General features: G+C 39.1%; 1 protein-coding gene and 1 long non-coding RNA gene across 7 annotated transcripts; one reads left to right on the forward strand and one right to left on the reverse strand.

The window, feature by feature from the left end:
- Window positions 1-603: 603 nt before the first annotated feature.
- Window positions 604-10895, forward strand: LOC108261334 (piwi-like protein 1). Of its 2 annotated transcripts, XM_017462240.3 has the most exons (9): window positions 604-775; window positions 875-1009; window positions 2145-2261; window positions 2695-2809; window positions 2906-3087; window positions 3540-3612; window positions 6766-6930; window positions 7122-7221; window positions 8158-10895. In XM_017462240.3, the coding sequence occupies exons 3-9, from the start codon at window positions 2254-2256 to the stop codon at window positions 8319-8321; spliced, it is 807 nt and encodes a 268-aa protein (XP_017317729.1). In that variant the 5' UTR covers window positions 604-775; window positions 875-1009; window positions 2145-2253; the 3' UTR covers window positions 8322-10895. The 2 variants fall into 2 exon arrangements, with proteins under 2 accessions (XP_017317729.1, XP_017317731.1); XM_017462242.3 differs by lacking the exon at window positions 875-1009 and having other exon boundaries at window positions 604-813.
- On the reverse strand, window positions 10804-16624 carry LOC108261724 (uncharacterized). 5 transcript variants are annotated; one of them, XR_008395122.1, is made up of 5 exons: window positions 16322-16624; window positions 14975-15071; window positions 12111-12192; window positions 11438-12032; window positions 10804-11267 (listed from the first exon to the last, which is right to left on the reverse strand). It is a non-coding gene; the product is annotated as an uncharacterized LOC108261724 (long non-coding RNA). The 5 variants fall into 5 exon arrangements; XR_008395121.1 differs by having other exon boundaries at window positions 12111-12313; XR_008395119.1 differs by having other exon boundaries at window positions 10804-10877; window positions 11170-11267; window positions 11438-12313.

Below are 16624 nucleotides of genomic sequence, written 5' to 3' on the forward strand. Positions count from 1 at the left end.
AGCTGCATAAATGTAGATTTTTAATTTACTGATGAGATGTATTGATGGTGTTGATAGATTATTTGAATATTTTTATTGATCTTGGACAATTATTCAGATAAATATTTTTTTTTAAAACAACTTGATAAATTGTTGATGAAATAAATGTAGTGTAATGTTCTGAGTCAAATATGAAAACTACAAATAAATAAAATATATTTATATCTGTGTATAATTAAAAACCTCACTTAATACAAGAAATTCATATCCTAAATGTTGCAAGTGATTAATATGATCATTTTATTCAGCTGTTTAATTATTACTTTCTAAATAATAATAAATGAATGTTCTGGATTCATGAGGAATGTTTACATTTTGTGTCCAAACTCAAAAGTTTAAACAAAGTGTGTATTTGTGATAATAAAGCACAAAGAACGTGAAACCTCAACTTGTCTATAATCATTGATGAATTAAATATTAATTTAAAAAAATTAAATTAAACAAGAGTAAGATGAAGTATATTTTTAATTAAAATGTAATTAGAAAGGAGCACTTTTAAAGTGGATTTGATTTAAAATAATGATAAAGCTGTTTTTTTTATGTATTTGTATATCTTATCCTCTATCGTGTTTAAGAAGAAGAGAATAATGAAGCTTTTTATGAAATAATATTTGGGTTTATTTTGTTTTATTTTCTCCTCACAGACTCACATTTACGTCAACGTCCGTTACGTTGGTGACGTCACCGCGAGCGCGAGAAGTCGAAGTCGAAGTGAAGAGCAGAAAGCAGTGTTAATGTTAGTGTTAGTTCTGGCCCGTTTGGACCCAAACCAAAGTGAGTTTATTCGGTTCTGTTCTGTATTGTGTAGTTAACGGTGTTAACACCTGTGTTTCAGGTGTATCAGTATGAAGCAGGCGGTGATGGCGCACTGATTCACTCTCGGAGCCCGGTTCACTAATGACCGAATCATCGAGGAACCGACCAAAGATAACTCGCACCCGCACGGAGAACAACAACAAGACGAGAAGAAGTGAGAAATAACATTTTAAAACTTTTTTTATTCACTCTGGTTCAATATTAATGTTAATATTATACAAATATGCTAGCGGTGCTAGCTTTTGAGGAGGCAGTCCAGTCCACGCATGCGCAGTGTCATTAATGAGCAAGCTAATCGAAATGAGATTAGCAAATAGGTCGATGTTATTTTTGATTCTATTTAAAACGATGAATTCACTCTGTCAATAACTGCCCAGTCTGAGAATACTGCATGATTTACTTTTATAAGTGGACGTGGCAGAACGACATTTAGCTTCACTGGCTAATTAGAGCTCTTTTACTAGTTTAATGGCTGAGTCATCCGGCTTCGCGCATGCGCAGTGTGGGTTAAGGCGCTATAGTTCTCTTCTTTTTTGTTTTAATGCTAAAGATGCATTACCGCCACCTACTGGACTGGAGTGTGGGCAGTCGATTGGCAGAAAAAATCTAATAAAATGGAAATAAAATAAAAAAATAATACCAAAACAATACTACGAAAACAAAGGAAAATAAAGAGATAAATAACTATATACTAGATATTCAGCCACAGTTCTTGTATATTTACTGACAACCACTGCATATAGACACGTGTATAACCTAATAGACCTATATAAGATATAACCCAGCACACCCAGCACACACACTTGCATTGGAAACATACACTACCGTCAAACGTTAAAGACACGTTCATTCTTTATTCACCCCCCGAAAAAAATACATCCAAAATACATCAAAATAATTTAGGATATGAATTTTTAATTTTTAGGATCTTCAAAGTAGATGCCCTTTTTCCAGAAATGTATTCTTGGCATTTCTCACTTGATATCTTGAGGAATTTCCCTGAGATGCTTTTTAAACAGTATTAAAGGAGCCTCATTTCACTGCTGACTTTGTTCCCGTCTTAATTTCTTTGTGGGATATAATATATATTTTTTAGGAATATGATCTGCAGATCACTGATAGGAACCAGGTTCTGCTGGTCAGTCACGTTAGGAGGTTGGGTCCTGCAGCAGCTCCTCCACCAGGATCTGTCTTACTCATCCCGGAGTTCTGCTACCTCACAGGTCTCCCTCACAGAGCGCTTAATCATTGTCTGCTTCTTATCGCACTAATTGTTGTAACTTGCTCAGGTCTGACTGATAAGATGCGCACGACTTTAACATCATGAAGGACCTTTCCACTCACACCAGACTGACCCCAGAACAGTGAGAGAACCGCCTCAACAGATTCATCAACAACATGAGCAGGTACTGGATAAAAGCGACTGCATTATTAATTCAATTCTGCTTTTGTCTGAATAGCGTGTTTAACAGCGTACGATGTCAGAGAGCAGCTTTACAGAAACTTATACATTCTTTACATTTAGAAATTTATAATTAACGTGCAAGCCAGAGACAAATTTTACAAATATTTGTAGCATGCATATAAGGGATGTGTATTTACTTTACAGAGACTATCCCGGGCAACACGAGGCTGAACATATAGCGTGATGGTTTTTCTGATTGTATCATTCTTAAGTTTAATGATGGATATACACTACCGATCAAAAGTTTGTGGACACCCGACTAGAATGTTTTTCATGATCTTAAAAGCCTTTTGATCTGAAGGTGTACGATTAAATGTTTGAAATGAACGTTATACCAATTTACACTGCTGAATTTTTCAGTGAATCTCTTCCAGGAATGCCAGTGTTCAGACTACACTCAGCACATGGGGTCTAAGCTTTGAGAACGAGCTGCTGAATCTGACTGGAAGAGTTCTTCCTGCTGAGAGGATCCTACAGGGAGCGAGAGCAGTAAGGGGGACCACAGAACACAGAGAACACAACTGTACACGACACGTGTCGCACTCTTGCTGAGTAGAGTTTGTGTGTGTGTGTGTGTGTGCGCAGTACGAGTACAACCCATGTGACGCGGATTGGTCTAAAGAGATGCGAGGTCTTCCTCTGATGACCAGCATGCCTCTGTTGATCTGGCTGCTGTCCCATACGCGCCGTAACGCTGACGTCGCTCACTCACTGCTGCAGACCCTCAACAAAGTGCCCGTGGGCATCCATTTTCAGAGGCCGGGAATGTGAGCCAACACACTTGACCAGTGTTTAGAAAGAAATTGTAGCCTGTGCCATTACTGCGTCCTGGGCTCTTTTTAAAATTCACTCCTCGTGAGCTTCATGAAAGGGACGCTAGTGTGTAGCACTGTTAATTTCAAATTATTAAAGCGGTCCTCGTCGATTAGGTAGTGCAGAACTTTGCTCTCATATTGTCCGTATTCAGCTGCAGTCCATCAGTTAGGCACAAACGTTTCAATGGTCTCTGCAAATAAACGTGTTTCCTGAACTGCACGCTCTAAAATGAAGAGCTTCTCGACAGCTTTTCTTTCATTCATAGCGGAAGGCAGTGGTTACTGTGCGTGTTTTATTTGAACCAGAGCCATGTTGAGCAAGGATCATGTCTTAATTGCAGCATTAACACCCCCCCCCCCCCCCCCCCCCCCCCCCCGCCATTTCATTTTTTTTCTGTGTGCAGGATGGAGTACGATGATCGACAGGAGGCTCTGCTGAGAGCTCTGCAGCAGAGAGCGGTGCAACAGGTTCAGATGGTGGGTCTCACACACTGGGTAGAATCAAGTGTGACCATGTAGTTTGTTTAGGATTCAAATATTAAAGTATTTTACTATGCTGAAAATGTTCAGGTTAGCATCCGTACTTTTTAGGGGTTAAGGTATAGAAAATGTATTGTATTGCTTAGAAACACCGTAATGCACTCACTGTCCATTTTATTAGAAACACCCTCACATTCATGTAGTTATTCAATCATGGGGCAGCGGCACGATGCATAAAAAGAACTTGAGTTAACGTTCACGTCAATGCATAAAAAGTTATCGTTCACGTCAAGCATCACAATGGGTGAAAATTGTGACCTCTGTACCTTTACCGTGGCATGGTTGTTTGTATCAGATGGGCTGGTTTGAGTATTTCAGAAATTGCTGATCTCCTGGGCTTTTCACACAGAACAGTCTGTAGAGTTTACTAAGAATGGTGCAAAAAACATTGAGAGAGCAACAGTTGTGTGTGGATGGAAACGCCTTATTCCTGAAATACTCAAACCAGCCCATTTGGTACCAGTAACCATGCCATGGTTGTCTGATGTACACATTAACTGAGGCTCTTGACCTGTACCTGCATGATTTTATGCAGTGTGCTGCGGGCACATGATTGGCTGATTAGATAACTGCTTGAATGTGATATGAAATATATGATTGAAAGGACTTAAAGGATTTAAAAATAAATAAAATAAAGGGGGGGAGAAGAAAAAACCCACATTACAATGGGAAAATAATATAGATGGCACTAGTGCTGCACAATTAATGGAATATCAATGACGATTACGATTTTGACGGCCCACGATTAAATGAACATGATCGACTGCAATATTAAAATGACATTTTAAAATATTAAAATGACAAGAAGTTTAAAGTTCGTCCTCCGCTAATAGAAAACTCCGCTGCAGATCAAATCAAGCACTTCCTACATTTATAGCCAATCACCATAGGGCAGTGCAGGGATGACGTCATTTTGTAGTGCCAAAACCTGGAAACAGAGTTAGCATTTTAGCCCTCGAGCTGCCAGGTCAAAAGACATTATCATGACATGACATTAACACGCTACAAGGTGGGTTTAATTCAATGACATTTATTGTCATTGACAATGAATCATGACATTAACACGCTACAAGGTGGGTTTAATTCAAACTTCTTTATTAAAAAAATTCCTCACCAATCATAATCAAGAGTAGCAACTGTTCCGTCTGTAAACATACAGTACACTGCCGCTCTCCTTCACTAACTCTAATTCACTCCATTTAAACTCACGGTTGCCAGATATCACTAGAAAAGTCAATTCCAGTTTCCATGTTCTGATTTAATCCCCCCAAAACATTATCAGAAGACATGGACACTGTACTGGGGAAACGATCTAAAACAGATAGACAAAAATAAAACTACTAAAATGTAAAGACAGAAAATGTGCTTAGTTATAAATAAATAAATATATATATATATATATATATATATATATATATATATATATATATATATATATATATATATATATATATATATATTGGGCACATGGTGGCTTAGTGGTTAGCACGTTCGCCTCACACCACCAGGGTCAGGCTCGATTCCCGTGGCCCTGTGTGTGGAGTTTGCATGTTCTCCCCGTGCTGCAGGGGTTTCCTCCGGGTACTCCGGTTTCCTCCCCCAGTCCAAAGACATGCATGGTAGGCTGATTGGCGTGTCTAAAGTGTCCGTAGTGTATGAATGGGTGTGTGAGTGTGATTGTTCCCTGCGATGGACTGGCACCCTGCCTTGTGCCCCATGCTCCCTGGGATAGGACCCTGAAAAGGAGTAAGCGGTTGAAGATGGATGGATGGAGATATATTATATATATGTGTGTGTGTGTGTGTGTGTGTGTGTGTGTGTATATATATATATATATATATATATATATATATATATATATATATATATATATATATATAAATAACTTCATTAAATATAAATGAAATGTGTAATTACTATGAGTTGCATTTAATATCAATTTGACATTAAGCATAGTTCGTTATTTCATTGAAAGCTATTAGCCTTTTTCCTAATATGGATCACTTTTGTGTTAGTCTACTTTTAATTAGGACTCTCTATTGTTTTTAAGATATCTAAAAATAAATATTTTATGTTTGTTTATTTATCAATTAACCAACAGTATCTTATTGCTATTATTTTAATTCAGTTAACAGTGACCATGAGCAGAGAGATTACATTTCACTGTTTATGATAGACTGTATGATTAAAGTTTAAATAAATAAAGATTGGTATCTGGATCGTATCATCTGTAAAAATCTTGAACACCATTAAACTAAAGCGCTCTGCATCTGACGGGTAAATGAACTCACCCAATCACATCCTATATGAGATTATTCAGATATCTACACAATACACACAGAGCGGTTCGAGAACTGACTCCAGCCCAGAACCATGACAGTGGAAATGTCTAATAGTGCAGCTTTAAATATATTTAAGACGAGCACACTCCAAACAGGTTAACGGTTGTTTTGTGCATACAGTCTGTAAAATTAACTGAAAATATTAGATTTAGTTTATCAGAAGGTAAATTAATGTGTCATGGCTCACACTGTGTTCCTAAATTCTATCATAATTGACCAGCTCAAGTTTTCTCATGCCTACTTGTGTGTTGTATTGTGGCATGAGAGAAATTAAATGTGAAAGTGCAATAAAAAAAAATGTTATCACTAAAATCACTGAATAATCGTGATAATCGAGATCTCAGTATTAATCTAAATAATCGGGATTACCATATTGGCCATAATCGTGCATCCCTAGATGGCACTGATCCAGGACCTGATAGCAGCAAAAAAAAACAGTGGATCAGCCATCAGAGATAACAGAAATCAAATCATATAAGTGATGCATGTAAAAGAGACGTGACTGTTCTTTCACTAGGATTGAATTCATTATATTCATACTTTATGTATGGGTTTCTGTATGAAAGTTTAATGGTAAACAAGTGCTTCACTTAAAATAATGAGCTTTGTAGATCTTAAAGAAAACAATATTGGATGGGTATCGGATCATGACACTTCTAGTAAATAAGTCTAATGAAACTGTGGTTTGTTTATTTTTTTTTTTAATTGAATGTTTAAGGATATTGCTGTTTGATTTTCTTTGTTAAAGTCGTTTCACCCCACACAGTCCCTGAGTGTGGACTGTCCCACTCCAAGCCAGTGTGTGGTGGCTCACACCCTCAGCAGACCTCAGACCCTCATGACCATAGCCCCAAAGATCTCCTTGCAGATGAACTGGAAGATGGAAGGAGAGCCGTGGAGCGTTGAGATCCCGGTACGGTTCTGTTCTTCAAGCACTGGGAGTTTTTCAAGTAACTGAAATATATCCGGCATTGGGATTTTAACTACAACCAAAATCATCACTTAAAAGCATATCTGATCTTGTAACTGATCAACAGTGGCACCTCCTAACCCTGATGTTATTCTATTAAAACATTGTTTTAGTGACTTCTCCTGCTCTTTCAGTTGAAGCACCTGATGTTGGTATCGACTGCTACCACGACAGTGCCGCAGGAAAGAGATCCATCGGTGCACTGGTGGCCAGCCTCAACCCGGGCATGTCCAGGTACTTAAAGCATGACTTGTGTGGACTCTGTAAACAGCTTTAAGAAGGGTTGTGTTTAATGAACTAGATTTTAGATTTGAACTTTTCCACCAGTCTTCAGAAGAGAGGGCATTACCCTTTGTGGTTCACCGTAACTTTAGGAGAGAGAAAAAGTACAATATCGTTCTTTTAATGAATAAAATGTTTATTTGTCAAATTGCTGTGGTATAAGGAATAAAAAGCATCAGGAAGACCTGTTTAGCTTCGTGGTGCGTCACATTGCACCATCCTGTCGTTGTCTATCTTTCTGCATATAGTAGCATGCTCATGGTTTCTTTATTTGTTGATATTTTTTAATCCCTCGTATATCTGCATATTGTTACCACTACAAACGATCAGTAAAGATTATGAATCCAACAAGAGTTTTTCAGCTCAGTGGTGGGAAATTTCAGAGACTTTTAACACTACTTCCTGCATCTCAGGATTCTTTACTCAGGCCTGAGCTGGTTCTCTTAATCTCACACACTCTTCTCTGTATTTCCATTTCCTTCCAATCGAAGGACAGAATCACACTTTTTTAGTCTTGAATCCTCTGAACGTTGTTTTCCTCGCTGCTACCGCCACCTTCATCCTCCTCATAAAGTGTCTGGGCCATGCTCTGTATGCTATGTGCTCTGTATGCTATGTGCAGCTGCTCTGTAACCATGAGAGCACCGTCCTTCTCTCAGGTGGTTTTCAAAGTGTGCAGGGTATGAAATGCAGTCTGGGAGGAACATCATGCTCATAAATGACCTCGTTACACTGCAGTCTCTTTGAATTCCGACTTTACACTCAGGATGAAATACTCACGCTGCAGTCTGACGGAACGTGGGAGAAAAAGCGAGCGATTTTAGAATTGTCGCTTCAGTTAAGAAGCGCATTAAAACATGGCTTTTTGTTTTGATTTCTTTTCCTCAGCTGCGCTGAAGGCCTACTTCAAATACAACGAATGTTTGCCGTCACGCATCATGGTGTATCGAGACGGCGTGGGCGACGGCGTGCTGCTGAGCGTAGTCAACTATGAAGTGCCTCAGTTCACGCAGTCCATCAAGGCCATGGGTGAAGATTACGCGTCTTTCTGATCGCAGCTTCAGGTTGTGATCGGGGCGTTATAAACGCTGATGGCTTGATTCGTCAGGTACAACTTCTTCCTCGTGAGTCACAAAGTGCGCTTCAGCAGTGTGGCCCCCACTCACTACAACGTGGTGTACGACAGCAGTGTCCTCAAACCAGACCACATGCAGAGACTCACCTACAAACTCTGCCACCTGTATTACAACTGGCAGGTAAAAGCCACACACACACACACGTGTTCATACAAGCCCGCTTTCTACACAACCCCAGATCATGCTGATTGATGATGTAAGGATTGAGGATGTGGTCATTTTCTTTAATCGCACGTCTATCATTAGAGAATCCGCATCGTGTGATCAAAAACGGAGAACGCGCATGAATTTGTTACAGAATTTGTCCAAGATTTTATTGGGAATGTTTCGTACAGTGTTGACGATCTAAATAGCTTAATTTAGCTTAAAACCATGTAATTGCAGGGTTAAAGATACGAGCTATACGAGATCAAGCCTGTGATCAGAGCGTCCGTATGATCTATGTTTACAAAACCGCAAGAACGGAAGCGAAATGCTATCAAACAAGTCAGAGTTAATGTATTGTTCTGATGACTGAAGGAAAATTTTACTTAACGGTTCTGTCTTAAGGGTGAGCTGAGGTTGTGTATAATCAGTTTAGTAGAGAGAGAGAGATAGAGTGAGTGATGTAGAAAAAAGGAAATAAAGAATTAACAGGTGCTGTGAATTGAGGATGTGTAGAAAAAAAGTATATTTAAAGCAGATGAATGAGTGTATTAGAAGCCGGGAAAGGTGAGGTTTCCTTCACGTGTTTCCTGGAGGATGCAGTAGAGGTGTGTGTGATTCCATATATTATATTATGTTTTATATATATACACACATACACACACACACACACACACACACACACACATACATATATACATACGGTTGTGTGGTTTTAGAAACATCTGGGACTTGAATATTCAGTGTGCACATGATAGATGTGCTATATATTGTAATTTAGAAACAGGTGGATTACACTAATTTTACACTAAATATGAAACTTATTCACTTCGACTGAACATTAAATGAATCTCAGAACTGAGACAGTATTAAACAGTCAGTAACAGAGGCCCCTGTGAGAATCAGAACCTCAGCTTTAATCAGTGTTGTGGAATGTGATATGATCAAATCAACAAGTTAGTAACCGGTTTATGACGGTCGTGAGTGTGGCTCTGTGACATTTAACACCTTCAGCAAGACTTTAACGCGAACACGCTTTAAACCGGTATTTCCCGTCGCAGCACGCGCACAAGTTTGTTTAAGATTAGCACGCGCACACTTATAATATTGTCACTACAGAGCCCATGGAAATTAATGCTACTTTTAAATGGTTTTACTCTTCACCTTATAAATCTGAATTTCCTGCAGACGATACTAAAGTGAATGCATTTCTTCAAGACCTTTGTAACCCTGTTATTGATTCGAATACTGCCATGCAACTGGACTCCCCACTCTCTTGAAGAAATTTGAATTCAGTTAAAACTATGCAGTGCAACAAAGCTCCTGGCCCGGATGGGTTCCGATTAAATTGTTTAAAGCATCTATTGGAAAATTAGCTCCATTGCTTTTATCTGTGTTCAACGAATCCTTGGAATGTGGGTCTTTGCCTCCAACTCTGACACAAGCCACTATAGCTCTGCTTCTTAAGGAGGGTAAGGATCCATCCTCCTGTGGTTCTTATAGGCCGCTGTCTCTGCTTAATGCAGATGTAAAGGTGTTGGCGAATGTAATGGTATCTCGTTTAGAGAACGTTATCCCTTATATCTGAAGAGCAAACCGGTTTTATAAAGGGACATCAGTTGTTTCTCAATACACGTACGCTCTATAAATTATTCAAAGCATTCGACTGAGATTGTGATTTCTTTAGATGCTGAAAAAGCATTTGACAGGGTTGAGTGGCTTCAATCCACATCAGAGAGGAATGATTTCTAGGATTTATGATTTTATTCTGGCGTTAGGTAGTGAGTCGAGTACCAAAATTAAGAATGCGTGGGAAATGGAGTTAGGAGTACAGATAAGTGAGGGGTGTTGGGAACGTGCTATAGGGAGGGTACAGTCTACCACTTCCTGTGCTCATCTTGGACTCATCCAGTTCAAAGTTTTACACAGAGTCCATTTGTTAAAGTCGAGACTTTCTGTGATGTATCCAGACGTAGAGGACAAGTGTGATAAATGCCATGGCTCTCCCTGTCATCTTGGACATATGTTTTTCTTTTGCCCTGATCTCCATGGTTTTTGGACTGGTTTCTTTACTGTCATGTCCATTATTGTCAGAGTAGATTTAAATCCTTGCCCACTCATTACTATATTTGGGATTCCTGATGCCTCAGTTCTATTACGCTGTGTACAAAAAGATATTATCACTTTCACATCCCTTATAGCAAGACGTTCCTGCGACTGGTTCATGTAAATAACTCGTACAGTCAGGCAGGTGTTGGTTGTTTAAAGAAACCTTTTATTTAACAAAAACCAAAATAAAAATCGGCCCCTCAAATCTTCCACCTCCTTCTGAAAAGACAGACGAAATAGAAATCACACACTGCAAGGACACAGCCAGGTTCTCTTTTACACACACCTGAGAGGAGATAAACCAGCTGAACTTTCTAATCTTACATTAAACATCCAACAAGCAGCTTTCGGGTCACAGTGAGATATTAATGACAAGTTCCTGTAACGCTTCTTCTGCTTTAAACTCGAACCTGAGGGTTATGACGCCATCTCAAACTAAAACAACTTCTATCTACAAAGCTCCAGTGCAGAAGAGTTACTCTGACCGGGGTGGAGTATTTCAGTGTAGTACCTTCTGATCGGCGATCAGCCTGCCATCATGCAGCTCACCTTCCGTCAGCTTCTCGGCTGCACGTTAAATGCAGTCAGTGAAACCGGTGCGTAATGAACCTGTAGAGAGAGAGAGACAGTGAATAAGTTCAGATGTTACTACAACACATCTGTGATCTGAGTGCCTTGACCTCAGACATGATCTGCCTGCGAGGTAGGAACTGTGAGGTTAAACTCTGTGACTGTAAATAAAACACTTCAACAGGTGTTGACTACGAATGTGTGCTTACCCTATGTGCTGAAGTTGCTGCCTTAGATCACGGATGATTGCGATCAGAGTCGCTCGTCTCTGCTCCTGAGCTGCCAACACCTACAGGAACACAACTGCTGGAATAACATTGATCCTATTGATCAGATGGTTACGTCTCGCCAAGACGTACAGGAACACACAGGTCTTTTAAACTCACGCACATTGTTTTACATCTAAAACCGTTATCCATGGACAGAACACACTCTGTCTGCAAACCAATAGAAACACAGTAAAATAAAACAGGAATGTGTTGGAATAAAACTCAAGTGATCGAGTCACTGATGAATCGTTAGCGGAGTGGTTTAATGTAGTTTTAAAAAATAGACAAGTTTTAATTAGATGAACTGTGCATCTGTACCTCCGGGTCTGGAGCTGCAGCCTGTTGGCCGTGCCCTATGCCAGGGTTAGCCATTCCGCCATCACCCTGTCCTCCTTCTAGGCTGCACGCTAAACACGGTCAGTGAAACCGGTGCGTAATGAATGTGTAGAGAGAGATCACAGATGCGTTAAAGTAACGTCTGAACTTATTCACTCTTATTCGCTGTCTGAGTGCCTTGACCTCGGACATGATCTGCCTGGCGAGGTAGGAAGCGTGAGGTTAAACGCTGTGACTGTAAATAAACACTGAAACAGGTGTTGACTCCTGCACTTACCACATGCACAGAAACTCTGGCAAGAGCCTAAGGATCCTCCTGATCCGGACCAAACGTATCCTCCACACTATCCTCTCAACACCTACAGGAACACAGGTCTTTTAAACTCACGCACTTCGTTTTACATCTCCATCAGAAGACGCAGTAGGCCCAATCAAAGGCCAGATAGGTCATCTAGTCCAGATACCTTGTTGCACCATTGACTTATGGTGAGGAGGGAGGGGAATTGTCGTTAGTTGTTTTCATTTAAACAAACAAGTAAACAAATAAATAATATTTTATATTCATTTCAGATCTGTTGCACATTTATTATTATTAAATTATTCAACTGTTGGTTAAAGGTGCAAAAAAAGGAATCCACAATGATGCAATTAATAATTAACCAATTTAAATCTAATACATGTATTTTCTAGTATTTCCCCCCAGAAGTTTATGTAAATATAAATAAAAGCTTCTCATTGTTGCCAGATTGAACAATCGAGTGCATTTGAAACGTTTTTTTTCTTCTGTGCATTAATTAGTTCATTATGAATTTAATCACAGTTTGCTATGATTTATTCCTAAAATATATTTATATATTTATTACTAAAATAAAAAAGGAAATCCAGTAGGCAATGATGTCAATATTTAATACATTTAAATTGAATAAAACTATTTTAGTATTTTCCTCCAGATATTGTACAGTTTTTTTTTTTTTAAAGTAAAATAGACAAAGAAAAACACAGCTTCTCATTGTTGCCAGATTGTGACGGAATGCAAATTACATATAAATCATTTTATTAGCTCATTATTTGGTTACACTTTGTTCTTATTTATTCCCAAAATGGAAATAGGAATTTCCCTGCTGTAAAAAAACAAACAAAAAACAGGTCTACTGGTAATTTGTTGCTTTGGTGCCATGTTATGTCTAGTGGATACCATTAAGAACCAATAATGGCACTGGTTTTAATGGTTAACAAATTAACACGCGTTCTCTGTTTTTGATCACACGATGCAGATTCTCTAATGATAGACGTGTGATTAAAGAAAATGACCACATCCTCAATCCTTACATCATCGATCAGCATGATCCGGGGTTGTGTAGAAAGCGGGCTTGTATGAACACAGGTGTGTGTGTGTGTGTGTGTGTGTGTGTGTGTAGTGAGTGGGGTCCATGCTGCTGAAGCGCACTTTGTGACTCACGATGAGGGTTGCTCAGTCAACGATTTTCATTATCGATTATCATCAACTATTATGGATTAGTTGTTGCAGCTCTATTTGCAACACATTATACTAAGAATTGTGTGGTATTTGAAGATGTTTGTTCAAGGTAATGCAGTTAATACCCATTGCAGTTCTTTATACTTCGGGTTATTACTCAGATTATAAATGTATTTGAGTGAGGACATTTATCACCTGTGTGCTTTTTCTGCATTGTTATTAGCATATGTACTGTATGATTTAGTAAAATAATCATTAGCCATTACGTCGTTATTCTGATTGCTCTGGGTGTGTGTGTGAGTGTGTTCATGCTCTTGGGTGTGTGTGCTGTGTGCTGCACTTCCTCTTTTTGGTCAGGCCCTAGGCCTTGCTGTAGTTAACTTTTAAGAGACATTGTCTATAAGGAAGAGAGTGTGACTCTGTTCTTTCCCTTATTCTCAATAAATTCTCATTCTCCATATTTTATTGCCCTTGTGTTTTATTTCTATCAAAAATCTTCTCCAACACTGATAACAATCGGTCTGATGAGACCTGAGCCAGGAGAGGACCGTTCCCTTAATGCCAACAACATTTTCTGATCTATCTAGCGCAGAGGTGCCCAAACTTTTTCCTGTGAAGGGCCAAGTTTGGCCCGCAGGCCCTAGTTTGGGCACCTCTGATCTAGCGTGTAGCGGAGCGTTGATTCGGTCACCTGATCGAGTTCTATCGGATCAGACGGTGATCCAAATCTAACTGATGTCTGTGCGAGGTTATTGATGAAGCTCGGTGCAGTAGCTGATGTGAAAGTACATTTTATGCGGTGGCGAGGTGGAAATATGATCCATACGTATCATGAACGAGATAAGAATGATCGGAGACAACTTCAGACTGTGGAAGTATTACAATATTTTCTATATTTAATCCGTACGTATGAGGTCAAGAGTGTGACCACCATTATGAGTAGGTCCGATTACGTTCTGATTAATCCCTACTGAATCTAAGATGGACACAACCGCTGTTCTCAGAGGGTCTTCTGGATATCAAAATGAATATTAAAATCACAGACGATTAATGCTTTATCTACAGACACAACCAGGTTTGAGATACAGTCTGCAAATTCACTAAGAAATTCAGCATATGGCCCTGGGGGTCTGTAAATAATAATTAGAGGAATTGACATTTTTTGTGGCTACATAAGTTATGCTGGTATAAAGAATTTCAAAAGAATTAAATTTATGACTAGGTTTATGTGTGACGACTAGATTTTGACTATGGATGAGACCAACACCTCCTCCTCTACCAGTTGAACGAGGCTGATGTACATAACTGTATTCAGGAGGACTGGCTTCATTTAAAGCCATGTACTCGTTTGGTTTAATCCAAGTTTCCGTTAAACACATTAAATTACATTCCTGATCAGTAATGATGTCGTTAACAATAAGAGCCTTAGACGCAAGAGATCTAATGTTTAATAGTTCTAGCTTCTGATTAAAGGTGCTGGATGTGCATTCAGTATGATCTAATTTTAGGTTAATTAGGTTACTAAAACAAACATTCTGAAATTGTCTATGTATTTGTATAGCTCGGGGAACAGACACAGTCTCTATAGAATGTACTACAGGTGTTGGACTATTAATTGAACATTGCTTATGATGAACGTTGTTATTGTTGGAAGATGTGCTTACGGTAGACAGTCACTTGGTGTGTAGCGTCTTGGAGATGTTGTCAGACAGCAGTTCCGCTCCGAGGCTGCTGGAGTGCAGGCCATCAGGACGAAACAACCTAGGACGCTCCCAGAACAGATTCCAGTTATTAACAAACAGCAGATTCTGTTCATTACACTGTGAGGGAAATTATTCATTTCTACTTTGAAATAGTTTTATTCTTGTTCTGTTTCATTCTCATGTGAGGATAACGACTCAGAAGGCCATGTGATGTCACTGAGATCAGAATGTTTATCTGCTTACAGAGACACAAACATGTTCTTCTGTTCTAGGCTCGTCTAAACATCATCTAAGATCCTAAAACAAAGCCTGTTTGAACTGCCTCAAACTGCTTCTTATCGGTACACAGAATGATGTCATGCTCTGAGTTTCATATATATAGTAGTGGTTTAGTACAAGGACTTCAGAACGCTCTCATTATTTTGTCCTGCTTTATTCTATCCTGTATTAACCATCTTTCTGTAATAAACCTTTTTACCTTCAGAGGACGAGTCTGTGAGTGTTGTCTAATTTCCACGACAGGAACAACGCACTACAACGCACTACAACGCACTACAACGCACTACAACGCACTACAACGCACTACAACGCACTACAACGCACTACAACGCACTACAACGCACTACAACGCACTACAACGCACTACAACGCACTACAACGCACACAATGAACACCTAAAGCCCTGTTCACACGGGGACGGTTCAAAACGGTCTGTTTAACGCCTCCTGCCGCTGTCAATGAGTTTTCACACTCGGGCATAAAACACGTGGCGGCAAAGCAGCAGAAACTGGCCACCCAATGAGATTCACACTTTTGTTCACTCGCCCGGAGCCGGTGAAGTTACATAAAAGTACCACTTGATGGCGCTCAAGTACAACACTGTCTTACAGACGAAGAAGAAGCTGAACAAGAAGACGCAAGCACCCGCCATTTTAATGAGCAAGTATGTGCATAAGTGACCTATCAAAAGTCAAGTTATTGAATTTAGTAAAGGCACATGCAAACCCTTCTGCCCTATATGTACATTTTACACAATCTCCCACAGAAAATAATCTCTCTTTTAAAACAAATAACTACTAATTACAGATTTAAATATAATAAACGCTGTTATTTTTATAATTAGTATTATTTAAATATAATAAACGTTGTTTTTTTTCGTTTGGATGTTTTTTGTTTGGAGAGCAGAAATGAAAAATGCTAACTCTCAAAAATCTCGTTTTTAGAGGAAAAGCCAAACACGCACAGATTTGAACTGATATTAAAGTGTAAAGTTCAAACAAATAGACAAATAAAACCATTGAGCAGTACCTTCTAACCCCCTGCAGAAAGATGGCGGTGACTCTCCAGATGAGCAGTAAACACCATTAACACTCTTCTTCCTTGCTTTTTCTCCCCCAGCTCCTCCTCCTCTTCTTCTTCTGTGCCGAGTTGTACATTACCGCCACCTAGGGATCAGGTGTTGCAATGATGATTGATGGAAGTGCCCCCCGCCCCCTGCCTTAATCTTAAAAAAAAAAGATTAAATAATAATTAAACAAAAGTATGTTATTATAAATAGCATGGTAGAGTATGATGGACTACAATTACATTTATACAATATAATAACATACA

The sequence above is a fragment of the Ictalurus punctatus genome, unplaced genomic scaffold, assembly GCF_001660625.3.
Source record: "Ictalurus punctatus breed USDA103 unplaced genomic scaffold, Coco_2.0 Super-Scaffold_100068, whole genome shotgun sequence".
Lineage (NCBI taxonomy): Eukaryota > Metazoa > Chordata > Actinopteri > Siluriformes > Ictaluridae > Ictalurus > Ictalurus punctatus.